General features: G+C 43.2%; 1 protein-coding gene across 2 annotated transcripts in view; it reads left to right on the forward strand.

Moving 5' to 3' along the window:
• LPIN1 (lipin 1) overlaps positions 1-21861 on the forward strand; it is a 317563-nt gene that overhangs the window by 109504 nt on the left and 186198 nt on the right. The window contains exon 1 of one of the 2 annotated variants that reach the window (XM_069728108.1): positions 7515-7731. The exons of the other annotated variant lie outside the window; for it this stretch is intronic. Within the exon in view, the coding sequence (XP_069584209.1) occupies positions 7654-7731 (78 nt within the window). The 5' untranslated portion in view covers positions 7515-7653. Of the gene's footprint in view, positions 1-7514; positions 7732-21861 lie in introns of those variants that run through there. 2 annotated transcript variants of the gene reach the window in all.

Raw genomic sequence — 21861 nt, forward strand, 5'->3', positions numbered from 1 at the left:
CGGAAAGTATTCACACTTTTTTAAATTTTTCACTCTTTGCTTCATTGTAGCCATTTGGTAAATTCAAAAAAGTTCTTTTTTTTTCTCATTAATGTACACTCTGCACCCCATCTTGACTGAAACCCCCCAGAAATGTCAAAATTTTTGCAAATTTATTAAAAAAGAAAAACTGAAATATCACATGCTCATAAGTATTCAGACTCTTTGCTCAGTATTGAGTAGAATCACCTTTTGTGTCAGTACAGCCATGAGTCTTCTTGGGAATGATGCAACAAATTTTTCACCCCTGGATTTGGGGATCCTCTGCCATTCTTCCTTGCAGATCCTCTCCAGTTCTGTCAGGTTGGAAGGTGAACGTTGGTTAACAGCCATTTTCAGGTCTCTCCAGAGATGCTCAATTGGGTTTAGGTCAGGGCTCTGGCTGGGCCGGTCAAGAATGGTCACAGAGTTGTTCTGAAGCCACTCCTTTGTTATTTTAGCTGTGTGCTTAGGGTCATTGTGTTGCTGGAAGGTGAACCTTCGGCCAAGTCTGAGGTCCAGAGCACTCTGGAAGAGGTTTTCATCCAGGATATCTCTGTACTTGGCCGCATTCATGTTTCCATCAATGGCAACCAGTCGTTGCATGATGCTGCCACCACCATGTTTCACTGTTGGAATTGTATTGGGCAGGTGATGATCCGTGCCTGGTTTTCTCCACACATACTGCTTACAATTATCACCAAAAAGGTCTATCTTAGTCTCATCAGACCAGAGAATCTTAATTCTCATAATCTGGGAGTCCTTCATGTGTTTTTTAGCAAACTCTCTGTGGTCTTTCATATGTCTTGCACTGAGGAGATGCTTCCGTCGGGCCTCTCTGCCATAAAGGCCCAACTGGTGGAGGGCTGCAATGATAGTTGACTTTGTGGAACTTTCTCCCATCCCCCTACTGCATCTCTGGAGCTCAGCCACCGTGATCATGGGGTTCTTCTTTACCTCTCTCCTCAAGGCTCTTCTCCCATGATTGCTCAGTTTGCCTGGACGGCCAGGTCTAGGAAGTCTTCTGGTGGTCCCAAGCGTCTTCCATTTAAGGATTCTGGAGACCACCGTGCTCTTAGGAACCTTGAGTACTGCAGAAATTCTGTTGTAACCTTGGCCAGATCTGTGCCTTGCCATAATTCTGTCTCTGAGCGCCTTGGCCAGTTCCTTTGACCTCATGATTCTCATTGGGTCTGATATGCACTGTGAGCTGTGATGTCTTATATAGATGGGTGTGTGCCTTTACAAATCAAGTCCTATCAGTTTAATTAAACATAGCTGGACTCCAATGAAGGAGCAGAAGCATCTCAAGTAGGATGACAAGGAAATGGACAGCATATGACTTAAATATGAGTGTGTCTGAGCAAAGGGTCTGAATACTTATGACCATGTGATATTTCAGTTTTTCTTTTTTATTAAATTTGCAAAAATTTCTACATTTCTGTTTTTTTTCATTCAAGATGGGGTACGAAGTGTACATTAATGAGAAAAAAATGAACTTTTTTGAATTTAGCAAATGGCTGCAATGAAACAAAGACTAAAAAATGGAAAGGGGTCTGAATACTTTCCGGACCCAATGTATGTACCCTTAGCTCTCGGACCACTGTGCGACTGCTCAGGTTGTACCATTGATATGTCCGCCCTTGCGATGATTATGGGACAATCATTTTTAGGCAGTTGGGGACAATTTTTAATACAACTAAAAGTGCACAAATAATTTTGATACCCACCCACCAAACATGTGGTACAGATTCCACAGATTGATCCACGGTCCACCGGCACCTCAGGTCCAGTACACAAAATGAGAAATCTAAAGAGGAGTCCAAGGTCGAATAGAGTTTTGGTGGTGGCCAAAAAAACACGAGATTAATGAAGACGAATCCTGACTTTCTCTGGCAGAATCATCCCGTCGGATACAAATATCACTTCCTTCATACTTTGCATTATGCATCTATTCAGAGGTTATTTGTCATTGGAACCTGTTTTTCTGGAAATGTCCCTCCCGTAGTCACTGTGTCATTGGGTCACACAACCGACTGCAATACTGTTATAAGCGACGTTAATTGCCATAGTGTAGTGTCAAATGTAATTCAGACGGAAGCGGATATCATTAATAATTAATAAGTGCTCAACTCCACCCAAGTTATCGCCGTAAGAACTGGTTTATATCGCGCTGCAACACATTGTTTGGATTTTAAAAAAATCTATCCAGACTTTTAAGTTTTGATTCTGTTTTTCTTTTTCTGAGGTTCGGGTACAGACCCTGCGGATATCTGTGGAAATTTCTTTGTGGGATTTGCATTATGTTTTTTTCGCTTAGGTGGAAATGTTTGCTTATGTGGTATGTCCAGAGAGAAGCTGAAAATACTGGTGGAACACTGCAAAAGTGATCAGTACCCAGTATAGCACCCCAAAGTATGAACAAGGGGAAATTTAAAGTGGCCAGGATTGCTTTATTAATTGCCAGTGCCAGGTTTTCGAAAATCCTTGATGCCCTGCTTTCCTGCCCACTACCCATTAGTGCTAGGCTAGCCTCTTTCGGCCTATACACTAGTCATTTTGGAGTCTAATTTTTCCAAAAACAGCCTATACAAGGATATTAAAGGGAGTCAGAATCAGACCAAACATAGCTGGTTGGTGCAAACTTAAGACTCGTGCAGATGACCATTTTTTCTGGCCGAGTGCGATCTGACAAAACGGGATTACACTTGGACCAATGGTATTCTATGAGCCCGTGCCCATGTCCAAATTTTTTCATCGAACAGAGTCTGTCCAAGGCAAAAATTGCAGTATGGCCAAGTTCCATCCAATATTCAGATCGCACTCGACTATGTAAGTCATTGAGTTCATGGAAAACATCATACTGCACTCGGATGACATCTGAGTGTGCTCCAATTTCCACGGACTGACAAAATGGAGAAGATGGAGACATCTTTTTCCATCTTCTTTTCATCCAAAGGATTCAGATGACACTCTGATCAAACTCTGACCATTGTGATAAGCATAATCAGCCCGAATCTCTCAGGTGAGAGAAAATACAGTGGTGCGACCATAGCCTTATTGTGATCAAACAGTTCAGAGCACCTACCCACCTATTTCTTTTCCCCATTTATCTACATCCTCCTAAGACTCCTGTAAAGCCCAAACCGTCAATTAATGAAGGAGAAGGTGGAGATTGCTCGACCACAACGGTACACTGAGCGCTGGACATATTCCCTGTAAGTGATAGATCTGAGTCACTACAGTACACATTAATCAATTCACAGGAAGGAAGTAATACTTTGTCTGTAGGCCACTACTTATCAGGCCACTGTACAACACTTTCTGCCTACTCTTACACATCCATTAAGTGGTCACCTCAGCTCTGTGTGGAACTTATGGGCATGTAATGGCACTGTATGTGTTGTGGCAAAGTCACTGGTAAAGTGATGGAGGGGAGATATGTTTCACTACTCCTATTGGCATCAGTGATATAAAACTCATATTTTTCAAGCATACTAAGTGTTGTGAGGGGTTAAGTCATTTATATAGTGTGCTGGCTTTTATGTGGACATCCATAGAGCGGGTGGGAGGATGTCCACCTTATCTCCTCCTCAGGGTGTGATCTGGGGCTTAAGTAGCTGGCCTCCAAAAGCAGCAGTGTTCAGTGCCTGGAGAGGAACACTCCAGAGAAATGGTTTGTGCTTTGCTTATGCCTGAACCATGGGTCTTGCTAATCCTGAGCAGGCTGATACCCACTAATGCAAGGACTATACCTAGTGCTACCATTTTGTTTTGCTGTTTTGCCCAGAGGGCCGTTTTTATTTAGTTTTTAAACTTTGTTTATGCCGTAGCTAATAAACCAAGTGCATCCTTAAAGCTGCAGTGTTCCCGTGTCTACCTCCATGTGCAGCCAAGTGAGCCTATCTATCACAGTGTACTTTATGTAGCCTTACCTGGACATCATTAGGCAATGTATGGTGCTACTTATTGGAAAATGGAACAGCTTTTTATATTTGGGGCACGGTATTTTGCATTTTTGGACTGGCATCACTTATCTGGGCTATATAGTGCAATATTTACCTGGGTACGGTTTTTGGCTATTTTATTGGTATTGTACTACAATATCTACATATTTGGGATTCCCCTAATATTTTTACTTATTATGTTTAGAATATTTGGGATGGGTATAATTTGCTTTGGCATCGCCTGGAGCACCAATCAGCCATCATGCTCCGCAGAGCGCTGCTACTTCTTTATTCTAGCAAATCAGTGGCACATCCTAACTATATTCCATCCCTGGCTAATACTGGCTTGCGTTTAGGTCACAATGATGGATATTACTTCTGACATCTTTCCCTAATCATCAGGGCTTAGATGGCAGTATTGCAGATGATTCAGCGCGGCATTTATTACCGTACACAACATACGCAGTTTGCACAATGACTATTACTCATATTCACTTTAAAGATCGAGAAAACTCGTCACCTCCCTTCTTCTTGCTTCTAAATGGTTAATTCTTATACACTCAGGATATAAAGGATTGGTGTTGTGCAAGTAAATCATACATCATTAGTAAGAACTTAAAGTGACAATCAAGTTAAATGCCATAAATAAGCGCTGATTGCCTAAATATAAGATGATCGGCCCTCATTTATACGGGCTGAGGAAACAATTACGATCGCCATATCCTCTATACAATGTGCAAGTTGTCGGCAGCACATTCCCTCTATACAATGGCCAATGTGCTGCCGACATCAAAAGATTGAATTGTCCACAAATTATTGAATCAGCCAACAAATGAGCACTTCTCTCTTATCAGCTGATTGGCTGCATGTTAGGCCTCCTTCACCCGTCCTGGTGATTGCGGTACTGGAAAAAACAGCACTGATGAGATCCTTGTGTCAGTGTGACACGTATAGAATGAAAATCAGCATAATAATTAAAGGGAACCTGTCACCCCCGAAGATACAAAAAGTGAAACTCATATTATATATAGTCATTACAAACAGAGTGATCTATTTCAAGTGTTTATTTCGGTTATTGTTGATTATTAAGGTTTACAGCCAAAGAATACCCAAAATTCATCTCAGTAAATAACAAAAAACACCTGCAAAGGCTTCCTCAAGTTTTTAAAAAGGTCCCTTAGTCTGTTTCAGTAGCTTCACAATCATGGGGAAGACTGCTGACTTGACAGATGTCCAGAAGGCAGTCACTGACACACTCCACAAGGAGGGTAAGCCACAAAAGGTTGTTGCTAAAGAAGCTGGCTCTTCACAGAGTGCTGTATCCGAACATATTAATGGAAAGTTGAGTGAAAGGAAAAAGTGTGGTAGAAAAAGGTGCACAAGCAACCGGGATAACCGCAGCCTTGAAGGGATTGCTAAGAAAAGGCCATTTAAAAATTTGGGGGAGATTCACAAGGAGTGGACTGCTACTGGAGTCATTGATTGTTCAAGAGTCACCACACACAGACGTATCCAGGACATGGGCTACAAGTGTCACATTCCTTGTGTCAAGACACTCATGACCAATAGACAACACCAGAAATGTCTTACCTGGGCCAAGGAGAAAAAGAACTGGACTGTTCCTCAGTGGTCCAAGGTGGTGTTTTCAAATGAAAGTAAATTTTGCATTTCACTTGGAAATCAAGGTCCCAGAGTCTGGAGGAAGAGTGGAGAGGCCACAATCCAAGCTGCTGGAGGTCTAATGTGAAGTTTCCACAATCAGTGATGTTTGGGGAGCCATGTCATCTGCTGGTGTAGGTCCACTGTGTTTTATCAAGACCAAAGTTGTCTGCCAACAAGCTTTTTGGAGATGGAAATTTCATTCTCCAGAAGGACTTGGCACCTGTCCACACTGCCAAAAGTACCAATACCTGGTTTACAAACATCAGTGTCACTGTGCTTGATTGGCAGCAAACTCATTTGACCTTAACCCCATAGAGAATCTATGGGGTATTGTCAAGAGGAAGATGAGAGACACTAGACCCAACAATGCAGATGGGCTGAAGGCTGCTATCAAAGCAACCTGGGCTTCCATAACACCTCAGCAGTGCTACAGGCTGATCGCCTCCATGCCACGGCGCATTGATGCAGTAATTGATGCAAAAGGAGCCCCGACCAAGTATTGACTGCATTTACTGAACATACATTTCAGTAGGCCAACATTTCGGATTTTAAAATTATTTTTCAAGCTGGTGTTATAAAGTATTCTAATTTACTGAGATAATGACAATTGTGTTTTCATTGGCTGTAAGCCATAATCATCAACATTAACAGAAATAAACACTTGAAATAGATCACTCTAATTGTTTGAGTAGCACCTGTAACTGTAGGCTAAAGAGAGGTATGTACAGTAGAACAGGGACCCATCAGAGGGAGGTCACCTAGCCGTGGTTGATGGGCATACATGAATGGGCAAATTTATGCGCTAATAACCTTCATTTTTGTAAGTACGGTACATCTTACTGAGAAATAACAGTTTAGATTCAATGTTTTCAGTGTTTGTATATATCTTGTCTTATATAAAATGCTGCTGTGTTTTTCTTTTTCTAGATAGATAGATAATAGATATGAAATAGATAGATATGGGATAGAATGATAGATAGATAGATAGATAGATAGATAGATAGATAGATAGATAGATAGATAGATAGATAGATAGATAGATAGATAATAGATATGAAATATATAGGTAGATAGATATGAGACAGATAGATAGATAGATAGATAGATAGATAGATAGATAGATAGATAGATAGATAGATAGATAGATAGATAGATAGATGGATATGTGATAGATAGATAGATAGATAGATAGATAGATGGATATGTGATAGATAGATAGATAGATAGATAGATAGATAGATAGATGGATATGTGATAGATAGATAGATAGATAGATAGATATATCTCTCCCCTCATGTATCAGTCATGACTTGTATTGATTAAGATTATTGTACTTGTTTTTATTATGTATACCCCTCCTCACATGTAAAGCGCCATGGAATAAATGGCGCTATAATAATAAATAATAATAATAAATACAGTTTGTCAGTATGATTTATAGTCGGTGCTTATTTTTCTGTTCTTGTATTTATTGTTTAAATCAATAAAATTTCGTGGATCAGCATCTTCTTTCTGATGATGGTGTCCCTCACGTTTTTGTGATTTGTCCCTCCATCTCACCGGCTGCTCTTTTCCCCTTTTTTCCTTCTTTACAAACACCCAGCATCTATCTTTTCCTGGCTCTTCTCATGATGCCCCTTTTTTCATAAAGTCAATGATCCAAGGCTTTAATAATGTAGGATGTGGGATGTTAGACAGATATTTGTAGGATATGATGAGTGAGCATGTCTTCCACACTCCCCTGCCCTGCCCCTGGCCTGCCCTGTGTACTGGACCCTCGTCTCTCTTGCCTATTCTTCTGTGGACAGAGAATGAGCTTACCCCATCATTAACAGGCAGCGCACATCTACTAGAAAGTGCTGTCCTGCCATGTAACAAAGACTGCTGGATAGTGTAGCTGGGCAGCCACCGGCTCCAGTAGATCCAGATACTACGTCTGTAAGGAACCAGGGATAGGCTGGCACCTCGGCATTTCTGGAGATCTCGATGAATCCAACGAAAGTTTCAGATCTGTGGGCACCAAAATATGGGAAGAGTCAAACAAATCCTCCACTCCCTGAAGTACAACAGCTTCGTGTCCGAATGTGAAGTGAAAAAGACGACGGTTTGTAGCATCTTCCAGTAAATGGTTTCATTGTTTTAGTTTTCTTTTTATGCATTTATTATACCGGGGAGAATTGTGACAATATTTGGAATTTAAAAAAAAAATACAAGTGGTCCTCAAACCCATCATGTCGTAGATGGAGTCCTATCCAGGGGTGGACACCGACACTTGCGACCCCGGTGCAAGAAATGTGTCTGGGCCCCCCTCCTTTTATGGCGTCAGAGCTACATACATATATATATATATATATATATATATATATATATATATTGCCACACACACATACATGTGTATATATTTATTATGTATATTGCCGTCTTGTTATGTACAGCACCATCCCTTACATGTTGGATTATATAGAGCCCTGTTTTTTATTATATACCGTCCTGTCTTGTTAGCTGTATGATGCAATGATGGCTGATGGAGCATGGGAAAGCTTATTTTCTAATGGAGGAGCTGATGGACTGGTAGTCTGGTCACCGGCTCCTCCATCAGCAGTTATTTTATATCTAACAAGAGAGGGGACTATGTAATAAAAGAGGGTGCTAAGAATAACAAAAATATCAAGAATACACTATGTAAGAGACAGCACTGTACATAGCAGCAGAGGAAGCTATATAATAGGGGACGGCACCATATATAACTAGAGAGGATGGTACGTAATAAGGGACGGTGTTATACATAACAAAAAAGGGAACAATGTAACTAAGGATGGTGTTATACATAATAAGTTGGTACATGGTACACTATATGCTAAGGGAATGTGTTATACATAATAAGTAATTACACTATATACTAAGGAACTGTGATATACATGAAAAATGACTACACTATATACTGAGGGATGGCCCTATACATAATAAGTGAGTACACTATATAGTAAGGGACTGAGCTATATAAAATAAGTGAGTACACTATATACTAAGAGGCTGTGTTATGTATAATAAGTGAGTACACTATATACTAAGGAACTGTGTTAGACATGATAAGCGATTAATAATGACTTCCTCCACCTCCCCCTGCTCCTAAATCCATTATAAATCCCCCTTCATCCCATCCCAATCCCCCACACCCCTCATTGTCCTTCTTCCCTGCATCCCATTATAGTCCTCTCCCCCATCCCCATCGTTTCCCTTTCCACAACCTCTATCATTGCTTTCTTCTCCACCACCCCATCATTGCCCATTCCCCCTCCTCCATCATTGACTTCTTCCCCACCACCCCCATTATTGCCCATTCCACCACCTCCATCATTTCCTCCTCCCCACCACCCCCATCATTGCCCTTTCCACTATCATTGTCCTTTCCACTACCACCATCATTGCCTTTCACCCCACCACCCCCATCATTGCCCATTCCACCACCTCCATCATTCCCTCCTCCCCACCACCCCCATTATTGCCCTTTCCACCACGACCATCATTGTTTTTTCAACCACCACCATCATTGCCTTTTCCCCACCACCCCATCATTGCCAATTCCACCACCTCTATCACTGCTTTCTCCCCCACCACCCCATCGTTGTCCCTTCCATCACCTCCATCATTGCTTTCTCCCCCACCACCCCCATCATTGCCCTTTCCACCACCTCCATCATTGCTTTCTCCCCACCACACCCATTATTGCCCACTCCATCACCCCCATCATTGCTTTCTCCCCCACCACCCCCATCATTGCCCTCTCCATCACCCCCATCATTGCTTTCTCCCCCACCACCTCCATCATTGCCTTCCCCACACCACCTCCGTCATTGCCTCCTTCCCCACCACCTCCATCATTGTCCTTTCCACCACCACCATCATTATCCTTTCCACCACTACCATCATTGCCTATTCCCCACCACCCCATCAATGCCCATTCCACCACCTCCATCATTTCCTCCTCAGCACCCCCATTATTGCCCTTTCGACCACCAACATCATTGTCCTTTCCACCACCTCCATCATTGCCTTCTTCCCCACCACCATCATCATTGCCCATTCCACCACCTCCATCATTTCCTGCTTCCCCACCAACCCCATTATTGCCCCTTCACCACCCCATCATTGTCCTTTCCACCACCTTCATCATTGCTTTCTCCCTCACATCCCCATCATTGCCCTCTCTGTCACCCCCATCATTGCCTTCTCCCCCATCACTCCATCATTGCCTCTCCTCCACCTATACACACACAGTCACACACAGCACCATTCACCTCTCTGCACCTTCCCCCGCAGAGCTCCTCTCTCTGGCACAGTCGTGGCACTGAATTAAGTCATCCAGCCTCGCTGCTGACTGCTGTGTGAGACAGGAAGCTCTGATCCGCTGCCATTTCCTCTTGTAGGCAGCGGAGCTGCAGGGATCTCTCCCTGCCCGCCGCACATGAGGGCAATCTGGACAGAGACCCCCCCAAAGCCGGATAAACAGGCCAGATTGCCCTCATTATTAGCCGCCCTGTAGGGGCCTCCCTTCACCTCTGGGCCACAATGCAGCTGCATCGGCTGGACATGCGGTATGTCCGCCCCTGGTCCGTTCTCTGGGATAGAGGAGAGGCTGAGCAGAATAATATAGAGGTTTGTTGGAAAAAAATCTGTATATGTTTTATTTTATTAGTGGAAATCACTAATATGTTAATGTGAGCCCCATCGGGGACAGTGATGATAATGTGTGCAAACTGTAAAGCGCTGCGGAATATGTTAGCGCTATATAAAAATAAAGATTATAAAGATTATAAGATTATATAGCATATGACTCCACTGAGCGGTTCTACTAGTGATTGAAAGCTAACTCTACATGCACAGACATACAGGGAAGACTGTGAATCACTGAGTAGGACCACCCCCTGGATTCGTATACATACAAACAATAGGAATTTTAATGAAACTTTTCTCACAAAAAAGTATATTTGTCTATTCAACTCCTCCTGGTCTATAACATCCTGCCTGGAGATCTAATATCATTTTCAACATGACAGGTTCCCTTTAAAGTGGATTTGTCTCCAGAATTGTCAAAAGAAACTGATGCATTGTTTAGTAGCAGGCATGCCTGATGAGGCTGGTGTACTTACTTTGAAAATCAATGTCAACATGGCTGTATAATCCTGATATTAAGAAAAGCAGTAAAGGAATCCAGCTATAGAGCCAGAGAGCTCGTGAGTCCAATTGTAGTCTCATGCAGTCTCCAGCCTGACTTGTAGCTTGTACTCAGCATATAATGGGATTTTTAAACAAATACATGAAGATTATAGGATCTACTGCTGACTTTCAAAACTGTAATTGCATATCTGGAAAATATGGCACATGGGGAATTTGGGAGCACGGACAAGATTGCACTTTTAGCTGGCAATTACCAAATTTCTGTTGGGATCAGAATAAGCAAGGAAGATATGCTATCACTGCTGGGACACCCACTGATCCTGAGACCAATGGGACCTTCATGCTTCATGTTTGCTACATATTTTCAAATGCTGCATAATCCGCCTTTGATAGTCCATAGCACTCAGTCCACCAGCGATAAAAGCACTGAGACCACCAGCGATCATAGCACTGAGACCACCAACGATCATAGCACTCAAACTACGAGCGATCATATCACTGATACCACCAGCAATCATAGCACTCAGACCACTAGCTATCATAGCACTCAGACCACTATCGATCATAGCACTCAGACCACCAGCGATCATAGCACTGAGACCACCAGTGATCACCTGCGATCATAGCATTGAGACCACCAGCAATCATAGCACTCAGACCACTATCGATCATAGCACTCAGACCACTATCGATCATAGCACTCAGACCACCTGCGATCATAGCACTGAGACCACCAGTGATCACCTGCGATCATAGCATTGAGACCACCAGTGATCATAGCATTCAGACCACCCACAATCATAGCACTGAAACCACCCATAATCATAGCACTGTGACCACCAGTGATTATAGCACTCAGACCACCAGTGATCATAGTACACAAACTACCTGCGATCATAGCACTGAGATCACCAGTGATCATAGTACTCAGACCACCAGCCATCATAGTACACAAACTACCAGCGATCATAGTACTCAGACCACCAGCCATCATAGCATTCAAACCACCAGCGATCATAGCACTCCGACCACCTGTGATTATAGCAGTCAGACGACCAATGATCATAGCAGTCAGACCACCAGTGATCATAGCACTCAGACCTCCAGCAATCATAGCACTCAGACCACCGATTATAGCACTCAGACCACCAGAGATCATAGCAGTCAGGCCACCAGTGATCATAGCACTCACACCACCAGCGATCATAGCACTCAGACCACCAGCAATCATAGCACTCAGATCACCAGCAATCATAGCATTCATACCACCAGTGATCATAGCACTCAGACCACCGGCGATCATAGCACTCAGACCACCAGAGATCATAGCACTCAGACCACCTGCGATAATAGCACTCAGACTACCAACAATTATAGCACCCAGACCACCAGCAATCATGGCATTCAGACCACCATTGATCATAGCACTGAGACCACCAGCGATCAGAGCATTCAGACCACCAGTGATCATAGCTTTCAGACCACCAGCAATCATAGCACTCAGACCACCAGTGATCATAGCACTCATACCACCAGAGATAAAAAGCAAGGCCTTTCCTCGCAATATTCTAACAATTTTTGATATGAAAACATCCAATAAAAAAACAAAATGAGCATAAACCCTGTAACAAGTAAATAGCAATAGTACATGGGGTACTTAGTTAACAACAACACTGAACAACAAATTTCAGGGAAGTTCTTGTCCCCTGAGAATATTTTATTGTATCTTATAGATTTTGATATGCTGAACATGAATATGTGCTCCAAAAGTCTGTATCACGTAAGGTTTTTAACCCCTTCATGGCCGGAGCGGTTTTCGATTTTTCGCTCCCCTTCTTTCCAGAGCCATAACTTTTTTATTTTGTCATAAATGTGGCCGTGTGAGGGCTTATTTTTTGAGGGACGAGCAGACATTTTTAATGATACCACTTTTGTGCAGATATGTTCTTTTGATTGCCCGTTATTGCATTTTAATGCAATGTCGCGGCGACCAAAAAAATGTAATTCTGGCATTTTGATTTTTTTTCATTGCTACGCTGTTTAGCGATCATGTTAATTTTTTTTTTATTGATAGATCGGGTGTTTCTGAACGCGGCGATACCAAATATGTGCAGGTTTGATTTTTTTATTGCTTTATTTTGATTGCGACGGAAGGGGGGTGATTTGAACTTTTATGTTTTTTTTAATTTTTTTTATATTTTTAAACACTTTTTTTTTTTTTACTTTTGGCATGCTTCAATAGCCTCCATAGGAGGCTAGAAGCTGCCATAGCGCGATCGGCTCTGCTACATAGAGGTGATGCTCAGATCACCTCTATGCAGCAGAAGTATAGGCTTGCTATGAGCGCCGACCACAGGGTGGGTCTCATAGCAATCTGCCATCAACAACCATAGAGTTCTCGAGGAGACCTCTGGTTGTAATGGCAACGCGCGTATTTCCGGACCGGCATCCGAAAGGGCATTTAAATACCCACTGTCAGAGTTTGACAGCGGCATTTAACTACTTAAAGGGAACCTGTCACCCCGTTTTTTCAGTACGAGATAAAAATACTGTTAAATAGGGCCTGAGCTGTGCGTTACTATAGTGTATTTTGTGTACCCTGATTCCCCACCTATGCTGCCGAAATAACTTACCAAAGTTGCCGTTTTCGCCTGTCAATCAGGCTGGTCAGGTCAGATGGGCGTGGCGACATCGCTGTTTCTTCCCCCAGATCTTGCATATCTTTCCGTTGGTGGCGTAGTGGTTTGCGCATGCCCATCTTCCGAATCCACTGGGCAGGAGAAGAAAAAACGCGCGATCTGCGCTATTTCCCTGGTGATCTGTGGGGGCGGCCATCTTCCTGAGGCCGCGCGTGCGCATATGGAGTCCTCTGCTGCCCGGGGCTTCAGGAAAATGGCCGCCGCGATCTCCATCTGCGCACGCGCGGCATCCCGCGGCCGGAGCATAAGTTAGTATATGTGCAATGTGTAAGAGCACATTCACACTGTGGCCATTTCACTGACAAAACCCAATAAAAAACAATGGCATCTGGAAAAAGCAGAATTAAGGAGTCAATGGTGCCATTCCTAGCATGATGCTACTGTCGGACTGGCTTTATGCTAGGAAACGCCAACGACATCTTGAATAGGACCGATAATCACCTGTAGCCTCCATAAAATAAAAATTCTAGAACATCCTTTCCTAGAATTCTACATGGAGATGTTCCTCTGGTTTTTATTCCTGGAAATTTATATAAACATTGTCACCTAGGTGTTAATAATTGGGGAACTTGTCCCTTAACAGTTTGTCATTGTCCAGTCAGTGCCAACAATATCAGCCTCAGTAGGGACACATGCATTTGACAAGGGGAATGGTAAAACTTAGTTGTCAATTTGTTCTGGTCCCATTTTGAAGGGAGCAGAGGTGTGCATGCCGGAAAAAGCCAAGTGCAGTATAGACACACAGACAATTAATGGACTGGAGGTTGACCATGCACACATCTACTCCATTCAAGACGGAACTTGAAGATCCCCCTTATCAAGGTCCCAAAGTTACATTCTCAGGATCGCTGAAGTTCCCAGAGGCCAGACCCTCATTGATCAGGTTATTCTATATGCTATGGATCGGGGGTAACTTGAAAGTTTTGTAAACATTTCTCCAAGTGAGAAACCACTTCCAACATAATTATTGGCATTTAAAGTGGCTATCCAGAGACATCTTGAGCCATTCAACCCTGCAAAGGGAAGCAAGTAGTGCAGATGACATTATGACCCACACGTCTGCAGAGACACATGCACGATTGGTAGGTATTCTACACGTCTCCAATTCCAATAAACAGGAATATCTGCCGATTGGGGAAGGTCCCTCTTGTCTCAGTGACCTAAGATTTTGTGTAGGTGCTGTCGTTGCCCCAGGGTCATCTCCTCAGAGGGGGAGACACATGCACAGATCAATAGTTCAGCTCTCGCAACATCAGGATGGAGCTTACTGCGCATGCGCCATACCCTCTGAGGATACGAAACAAGCTTTGTTCACACCAGTCTTCATGAGGGGAAAGAAAAAGAGAAAACGAGCTCCAAGTGGGTTACCTTCAATATAGGAGACAGTGATCAAAGGATTGTATATGCTCACCTGCCTGGGTATGACCTGGCGCAACTCGATATTTGTAAGACTGAAAGGCTGCTCTGCGTACGCTGACCCACACACCAGTGGGAAGAAACATATGTAAACCAACCAGGAAAAAGAGAGGTGATTCCCGGGCACTACCACAGAGTGAGGACAAAGCTGTATGTTCTCTGGATCTTTATTCATTCATACAACGCGTTTTGAAGTCGGATTGACTCCTTTATCAGGTATGATGAAGGAGTCAACCCGACTTCGAAACGCGTTGTATGAACGATTAAGCATCCAGAGAACATACAGTCACTCCGGTATCACCAAACTTTTTCCTGTTTAGTTGGAATAAGTCTTGATGAAGAGTCAGAGGCTCCGGATTCATTAAGAGGCACGTCTGAGAAGTGGTGTGCGTCTTTGCGCACCTCACCACAAATGTTACTCCGGCATAAGGTGCACAGACAGCTCATCAGGAATCAGATAAGCAGACGAAAACTGGTGTCGAAACATTGACGAAACTGGTATGAAAAATGCCAACAGTTGTAGCATTTTTGCGACTTTATACAGTGATTTATGCCAGAATTCTGACCTTTTGGTCTCGGCTGACTAGTCTGAACCCAATCTCTGGATGTTATTTCCAGCCTCAATCTCTTTGCCTGACAGGGAGAAACCTATCAGTCGACTCTGCTGTGGCGGGGAGAATCCGCCGGGGACCTGCCTCAGACTTTTCAGCTGAGATGCATAGGCTTTTTAAAGTGTTTTTTTTTTCCAAAACGTTGCAAGGTTTCAGAGTAAAACCTATGTGGCGGCAGTTGCGCAGCCAGTGCCTGTTTTTTGCTATCTGTGGCTCGCGTGGTACGCTTAAATCTTAGTTAAATCTGTCTTAGCGTACATAGGTGAGCAGCATAACATTGCTTTTCCTGCACCTTTATGGAAAGGCTTTAGTTATAACAGCGCACAGTAATTTGTTACAGCAGGTAATACCTAATGGATAAGGAACGGCAGCTCCGGTCACCTTGAAGATAGATTCTGCTCCTTTTCTTATCCCTCTATGTTGATGTTAGCCAGGCTGGATGCTTTTATCAGATCCCATTCTCCCCACTCTGCATTTCACCCTGATCCAAATTTTCGGTAAGATAACACTGGTGTCATCAAAATACCAAAATCATCCTTGTGCAGGAACATGTCTTGTGTTCCCAGAGTGATGCAGAACACAGCGCGCGCCGTGGAGTTGTCCAAACCTAATCCTCTTATCCGCATACACCGGTCACAATGGATAATAACTGACATGATAGATCCTTTTGTAGCACGGCACATACGTTCTTGATCTACAAGGTGACAGCTGTTGTGTTCATAGGTACAGATGCTTGTCTCTTTGGAAGTCCGCGCACACAATCGACTAAAACCGGGTGGTGTATTCCCACTGTCCGAGTACTAACAATTAGATCACTGCCCATCTGCAAAAATAAAGATGGAAATCAGAAAGGAAATTCTCATATTTACTCTTACGCATTACTACATGGTGATGGCCGATAGTGATACTGTTGTTCAAACTTTTCCTCAATATGGGAACAATGGACTAACCGTTGTTTTAATTTTTATGTCATAACTCAATGGTACACATGAACATAAGCAACTTTGTAATATATATTATCAGAGATATCTGCTTCTTTCTCTTTCTGGACTGATCAGTCGCTGTCAAAATCCTCAGTTCTCAGGTAAAATCCGTATTCAGTGAAGACAGATTTTTACATTGACTGACAATTGCTACACTTGGCTTCAGAGGCGGGATGACAGGGAAGGAAAAGATTCTCCAAGAGCAGGCGATGACTGCGACTCTAGCAAATCATGATATCACACCCTCAGGGGCGTGATAATATGCGGAGTGGGAAGACTAGTCTGGGGAAAGAAATGCTAATTTGCATATGGAAAGTGAAGTTTATAAATGTGTTTAGGTGTCAAACACTATAAAGGGTTGGTTAGGCAAGGAATTTAGCAAGAAGTATACACATGCTTGTAGGTTGGAGGTCATGGGTGACCTGTCAGGATCCCTTTAATAAATGTGGTACATGGCATATAACAGAATCCCGACACCTAGTAAGTTAATGTCCCCCTATCTAAATCCTAAAGGGATTGTCCCACTGATGTGTACTCACCTAGTCTAACCCTTGCAGCTCCAGGACATGCCAACCCCTTTCTGTGGTCCCCTGATGATGAGACCTGTGATGTGACATGCTCAGATGACTGGACGGCATATGACCACTGCAGTCAATCATCTGATTGAGAGCATCAGAGTCAAATGAATAGGAGTCGATCTGCAATACCCGGCAGAGGCAATTGAACAGTGTGATGGAGCTGTGGATCTATGCTCTGTACAGTTTACATCCATATACTGCCAGAGCTGGTAGCAGCTGATTGATGGGGGTGCCGTATGCCAGACCCCATTGATCTGATATTGATGATCTATCCTAAGTTTAGGACATCAATATCAGTGAAGTGGAAAAAGTGAAGTAGTTTGCGACTTCTAACCTGTTAACCATTAGCATTCCCCAAGATCCTTTCACCAGTCCAACACTGAATCCCTTTTTCCAAAAGGAAATGTATTGTACTTTAAGGAAAACATTAATATAATAGTTTGTCCTTTGACCCTCTAGTTTTTTTGTGCTTTTTTCCCTGAAATTAGAATTTACATTTTATAAATAGTCATTCATTGTTGTATTTATTTTCAGTTTTTATGTTTTATTTCACATTCCAATTGACATTACAATTAATTGCTGGTTTCACATTCCAATTGACATTACAATTAATTGCTGGTTCTGGTGATGCATTCATGTACTGATGGTGATTCTGGTGAGATATTCGTGTAGTGACAGTGATCGTGGTGATGTATTCATGTACTGATGCTTCTAGTGCTGCATTCATGTAATAATGGTGTTTTTGGTGATGTATTCATGTACTTATTGTGGTTCTTGTAATGTATTCATGTACTTATGGTAGGTCTGTAGATGTATTCACATACTGATGGTGGTTCTGGTAATGTACTCATGGACTTTCGGTGGTTCTGGTAATGTATTCATGTATTGATGGTGGTTCTGGTGATGGAGTCATGTACTGATGGTTGTTCTGGTGACATTTATTTATTGATGATGGTTCTATTGCCATATTCATGTACAATTGATATATGTGGTGTTCTATTTATGTACTGCTGATTTTTGTTTCATATTCATGTACTCATGATGATTCTAGTGGTGAATACATCACCAGAATCATCATCACTATATGAATGCATCATCAGAGCCATCAGAAAGAAGTACATGAATAGAGCACCAGAACAAACACCACTACATGATGATCTTGCCATAACCAGAATACATCAGAGCCACAGTCAGTACATGAATATGTCACCACAACCATCACAAGTACATGTATACATCACCAGAACCACCATCAGTACATGAATACATCACCATAACTATCATCTTTACAGGAATACATTACCAGAACCACCATCAGTACATTAATAAATCACCAGAACAACCATCAAGCTGTATTTGTTGCACGACAGGCGCAAAAAAGTCATACATATTCCTTTATTTATAACAGTCAGAGATGAAAATCGCTATTTGTCCCTGGTATTGTGTAAATAGTCGGCAAACTTTGAATGATTCCATATCTAACTTTGAAATTGCACTCCCTGATAATTCACACTCCTGAAGTTTACGACTTTTGTTCACTTGCTGTCTGCTGTGTTTTTTAGTGAAAAAGTAACAATCCTAGTGTAAGTGGTTGTCAGAGCTTGTTACCTAAGCCATCAAGGGGGGGTTAGGGACCTGTTGTCTTAGTCCCTGACCCATTCCTTAGCTTTATGGTGGGTGGGTACCAGGCACTTTATTTGCCTAGGGCACCATGCCATACCTTGTTCCTGCCCAGGGCAGCTATATTGTCATAACCCAACTTTTCCATACACCTGAATAGCCGCTGCACCAATTCTGTGGGGACACTAATCTACTATATAATTGTCTAAGGGTCACTTCCGTCTGTCCTTCTGTCTGTCTGTCACGGTTATTCATTCGCTGATTGGTCTCGCCAGCTGCCTGTCATGGCTGCCGCGACCAATCAGTGACGGACACAGTCCGGAAGAAAATGGCCGCTCCTTACTCCCCGCAGTCAGTGCCTGTCGCCCACATACTCCCCTCCGGTCAACGCTAACAGAGGGTTAATGCCGGCGGTAACGGACCGCGTTAAGCCGCGGGTAACGCACTCCGTTACCGCCACTATTAACCCTGTGTGTCCCCAACATTTTACTATTGACGCTGCCTATGCGGCATCAATAGTAAAAAATGTAATGTTAAAAATAATTTAAAAAAAAATAAACCTGCTATACTCACCCTCTGTAGTCCACTGAGCCGCTCCCGCCAGCCGCCATTTTCCGCTGCAGTTTCCGGTGGCAAAGATGGTATGTCAGAAGGACCTGCCATGACGTCACGGTCATGTGACCGCGACGTCATCACAGGTCCTGCGCTCTGATGCCAACCCTGGGACCGCAAGCTACCGTGGACTACAAGGGGCCTTCGGAAAGGTGAGTATATGATTATTTTTAATTTTTTCACCTGTGACAAACCTGGCTGGGCAATATACTATGTAGCTGGGCAATATACTACGTGACTGGCCAATATACTACATGGCTCTGTGCTGTATACTACTTTGCTGTGCAATATACTACGTGGCTCTGTGCTGTATACTACGTCACTCGGCAATATATTACGTCACTGGGCAATATACTACGTCACTCGGCAATATATTACGTCACTGGGCAATATACTACGTTACTGGCCAATATACTACTTGGCTCTGTGCTGTATACTACGTCGCTGTGCGATATACTACGTCACCGGGCAATATACTACGTGGCTGGGCAATGTACTACGTGACTGGGCAATATACTACGTGGCTGGGCAATATACTACGTGGTTGGGCAATATACTACGTCACTAGGCAATATACTACGTAACTGGCCAATATACTACGTGGCTGCGCAATATACTACGTCACTAGGCTATATACTACGTAACTGGGCAATATACTACGTGGCTGGGCAATATACTACGTGGCTGGGCAATATACTACATGACTGGGCAATATACTACGTGGCTGGGCAATATACTACGTGGCTGGGCAATATACTACGTCGCTGGCAATATACTATGTGACTGGGCAATATACTACGTAACTGGGCAATATACTACGTGGCTGGGCAATATACTACGTGGCTGGGCAATATACTACATGACTGGGCAATATACTACGTGACTGGGCAATATATTACGTGGCTGGGCAATATATTACGTGACTGGGCAATATACTACGTGGCTGGGCAATATACTACGTGGCTGGGCAATATACTACGTGTCTGGGCAATATACTACGTCGCTGGCAATATACTATGTGGCTGGGCAATATACTACGTGTCTGGGCAATATACTACGTCGCTGGCAATATACTACGTGACTGGGCAATATACTACGTCGCTGGCAATATACTACGTGGCTCTGTGCAATATACTACGTGACTGGGCAATATATTACGTGGCTGGGCAATATATTACGTGACTGGGCAATATACTACGTGGCTGGGCAATATACTACGTGGCTGGGCAATATACTACGTGTCTGGGCAATATACTACGTCGCTGGCAATATACTATGTGGCTGGGCAATATACTACGTGTCTGGGCAATATACTACGTCGCTGGCAATATACTACGTGACTGAGCAATATACTACGTGGCTGGGCAATATACTACGTGACTGGGCAATATACTACGTGGCAGGGCAATGTACTATGTGGCTGGGCAATATACTACGTGTCTGGGCAATATACTACGTCGCTGGCAATATACTATGTGGCTGGGCAATATACTACGTGGCTGGGCAATATACTACGTAACTGGACAATATACTACGTGACTGGGCAATATACTATGTGGCTGGACAATATACTATGTGACTGGGCAATATACTATGTGGCTGGGCAATATACTACGTGACTGGGCAATATACTACGTGGCTGGGCAATATATTACGTGACTGGGCAATATACTACGTGGCTGGGCAATATACTACGTGGCTGGACAATATACTATGTGACTGGGCAATATACTATGTGGTTGGGCAATATACTACGTCGCTGGGCAATATACTACATGACTGGGCAATATACTACATGGCTGGGCAATATACTACGTGTCTGGGCAATATACTACATGTCTGGGCAATATACTACGTCGCTGGCAATATACTACGTGGCTCTGTGCAATATACTACGTGACTGGGCAATATACTACGTGGCTGGGCAATATACTACGTGGCTGGGCAATATACTACGTGACTGGGCAATATACTACGTGGCTGGGCAATATACTACGTGGCTGGGCAATATACTACGTGTCTGGGCAATATACTACGTCGCTGGCAATATACTATGTGGCTGGGCAATATACTACGTGTCTGGGCAATATACTACGTCGCTGGCAATATACTACGTGACTGGGCAATATACTACGTGGCTGGGCAATATACTACGTGACTGGGCAATATACTACGTGGCTGGGCAATGTACTATGTGGCTGGGCAATATACTACGTGTCTGGGCAATATACTACGTCGCTGGCAATATACTATGTGGCTGGGCAATATACTACGTGGCTGGGCAATATACTACGTATCTGGACAATATACTACGTGACTGGGCAATATACTACGTGGCTGGGCAATATACTACGTAACTGGACAATATACTACGTGACTGGGCAATATATTACGTGGCTGGGCAATGTACTATGTGGCTGGGCAATATACTACGTGTCTGGGCAATATACTACGTCGCTGGCAATATACTATGTGGCTGGGCAATATACTACGTGGCTGGGCAATATACTACGTGGCTGGGCAATATACTACATCGC

The sequence above is a fragment of the Ranitomeya imitator genome, chromosome 5 (genome assembly GCF_032444005.1).
Source record: "Ranitomeya imitator isolate aRanImi1 chromosome 5, aRanImi1.pri, whole genome shotgun sequence".
Taxonomy (NCBI): domain Eukaryota; kingdom Metazoa; phylum Chordata; class Amphibia; order Anura; family Dendrobatidae; genus Ranitomeya; species Ranitomeya imitator.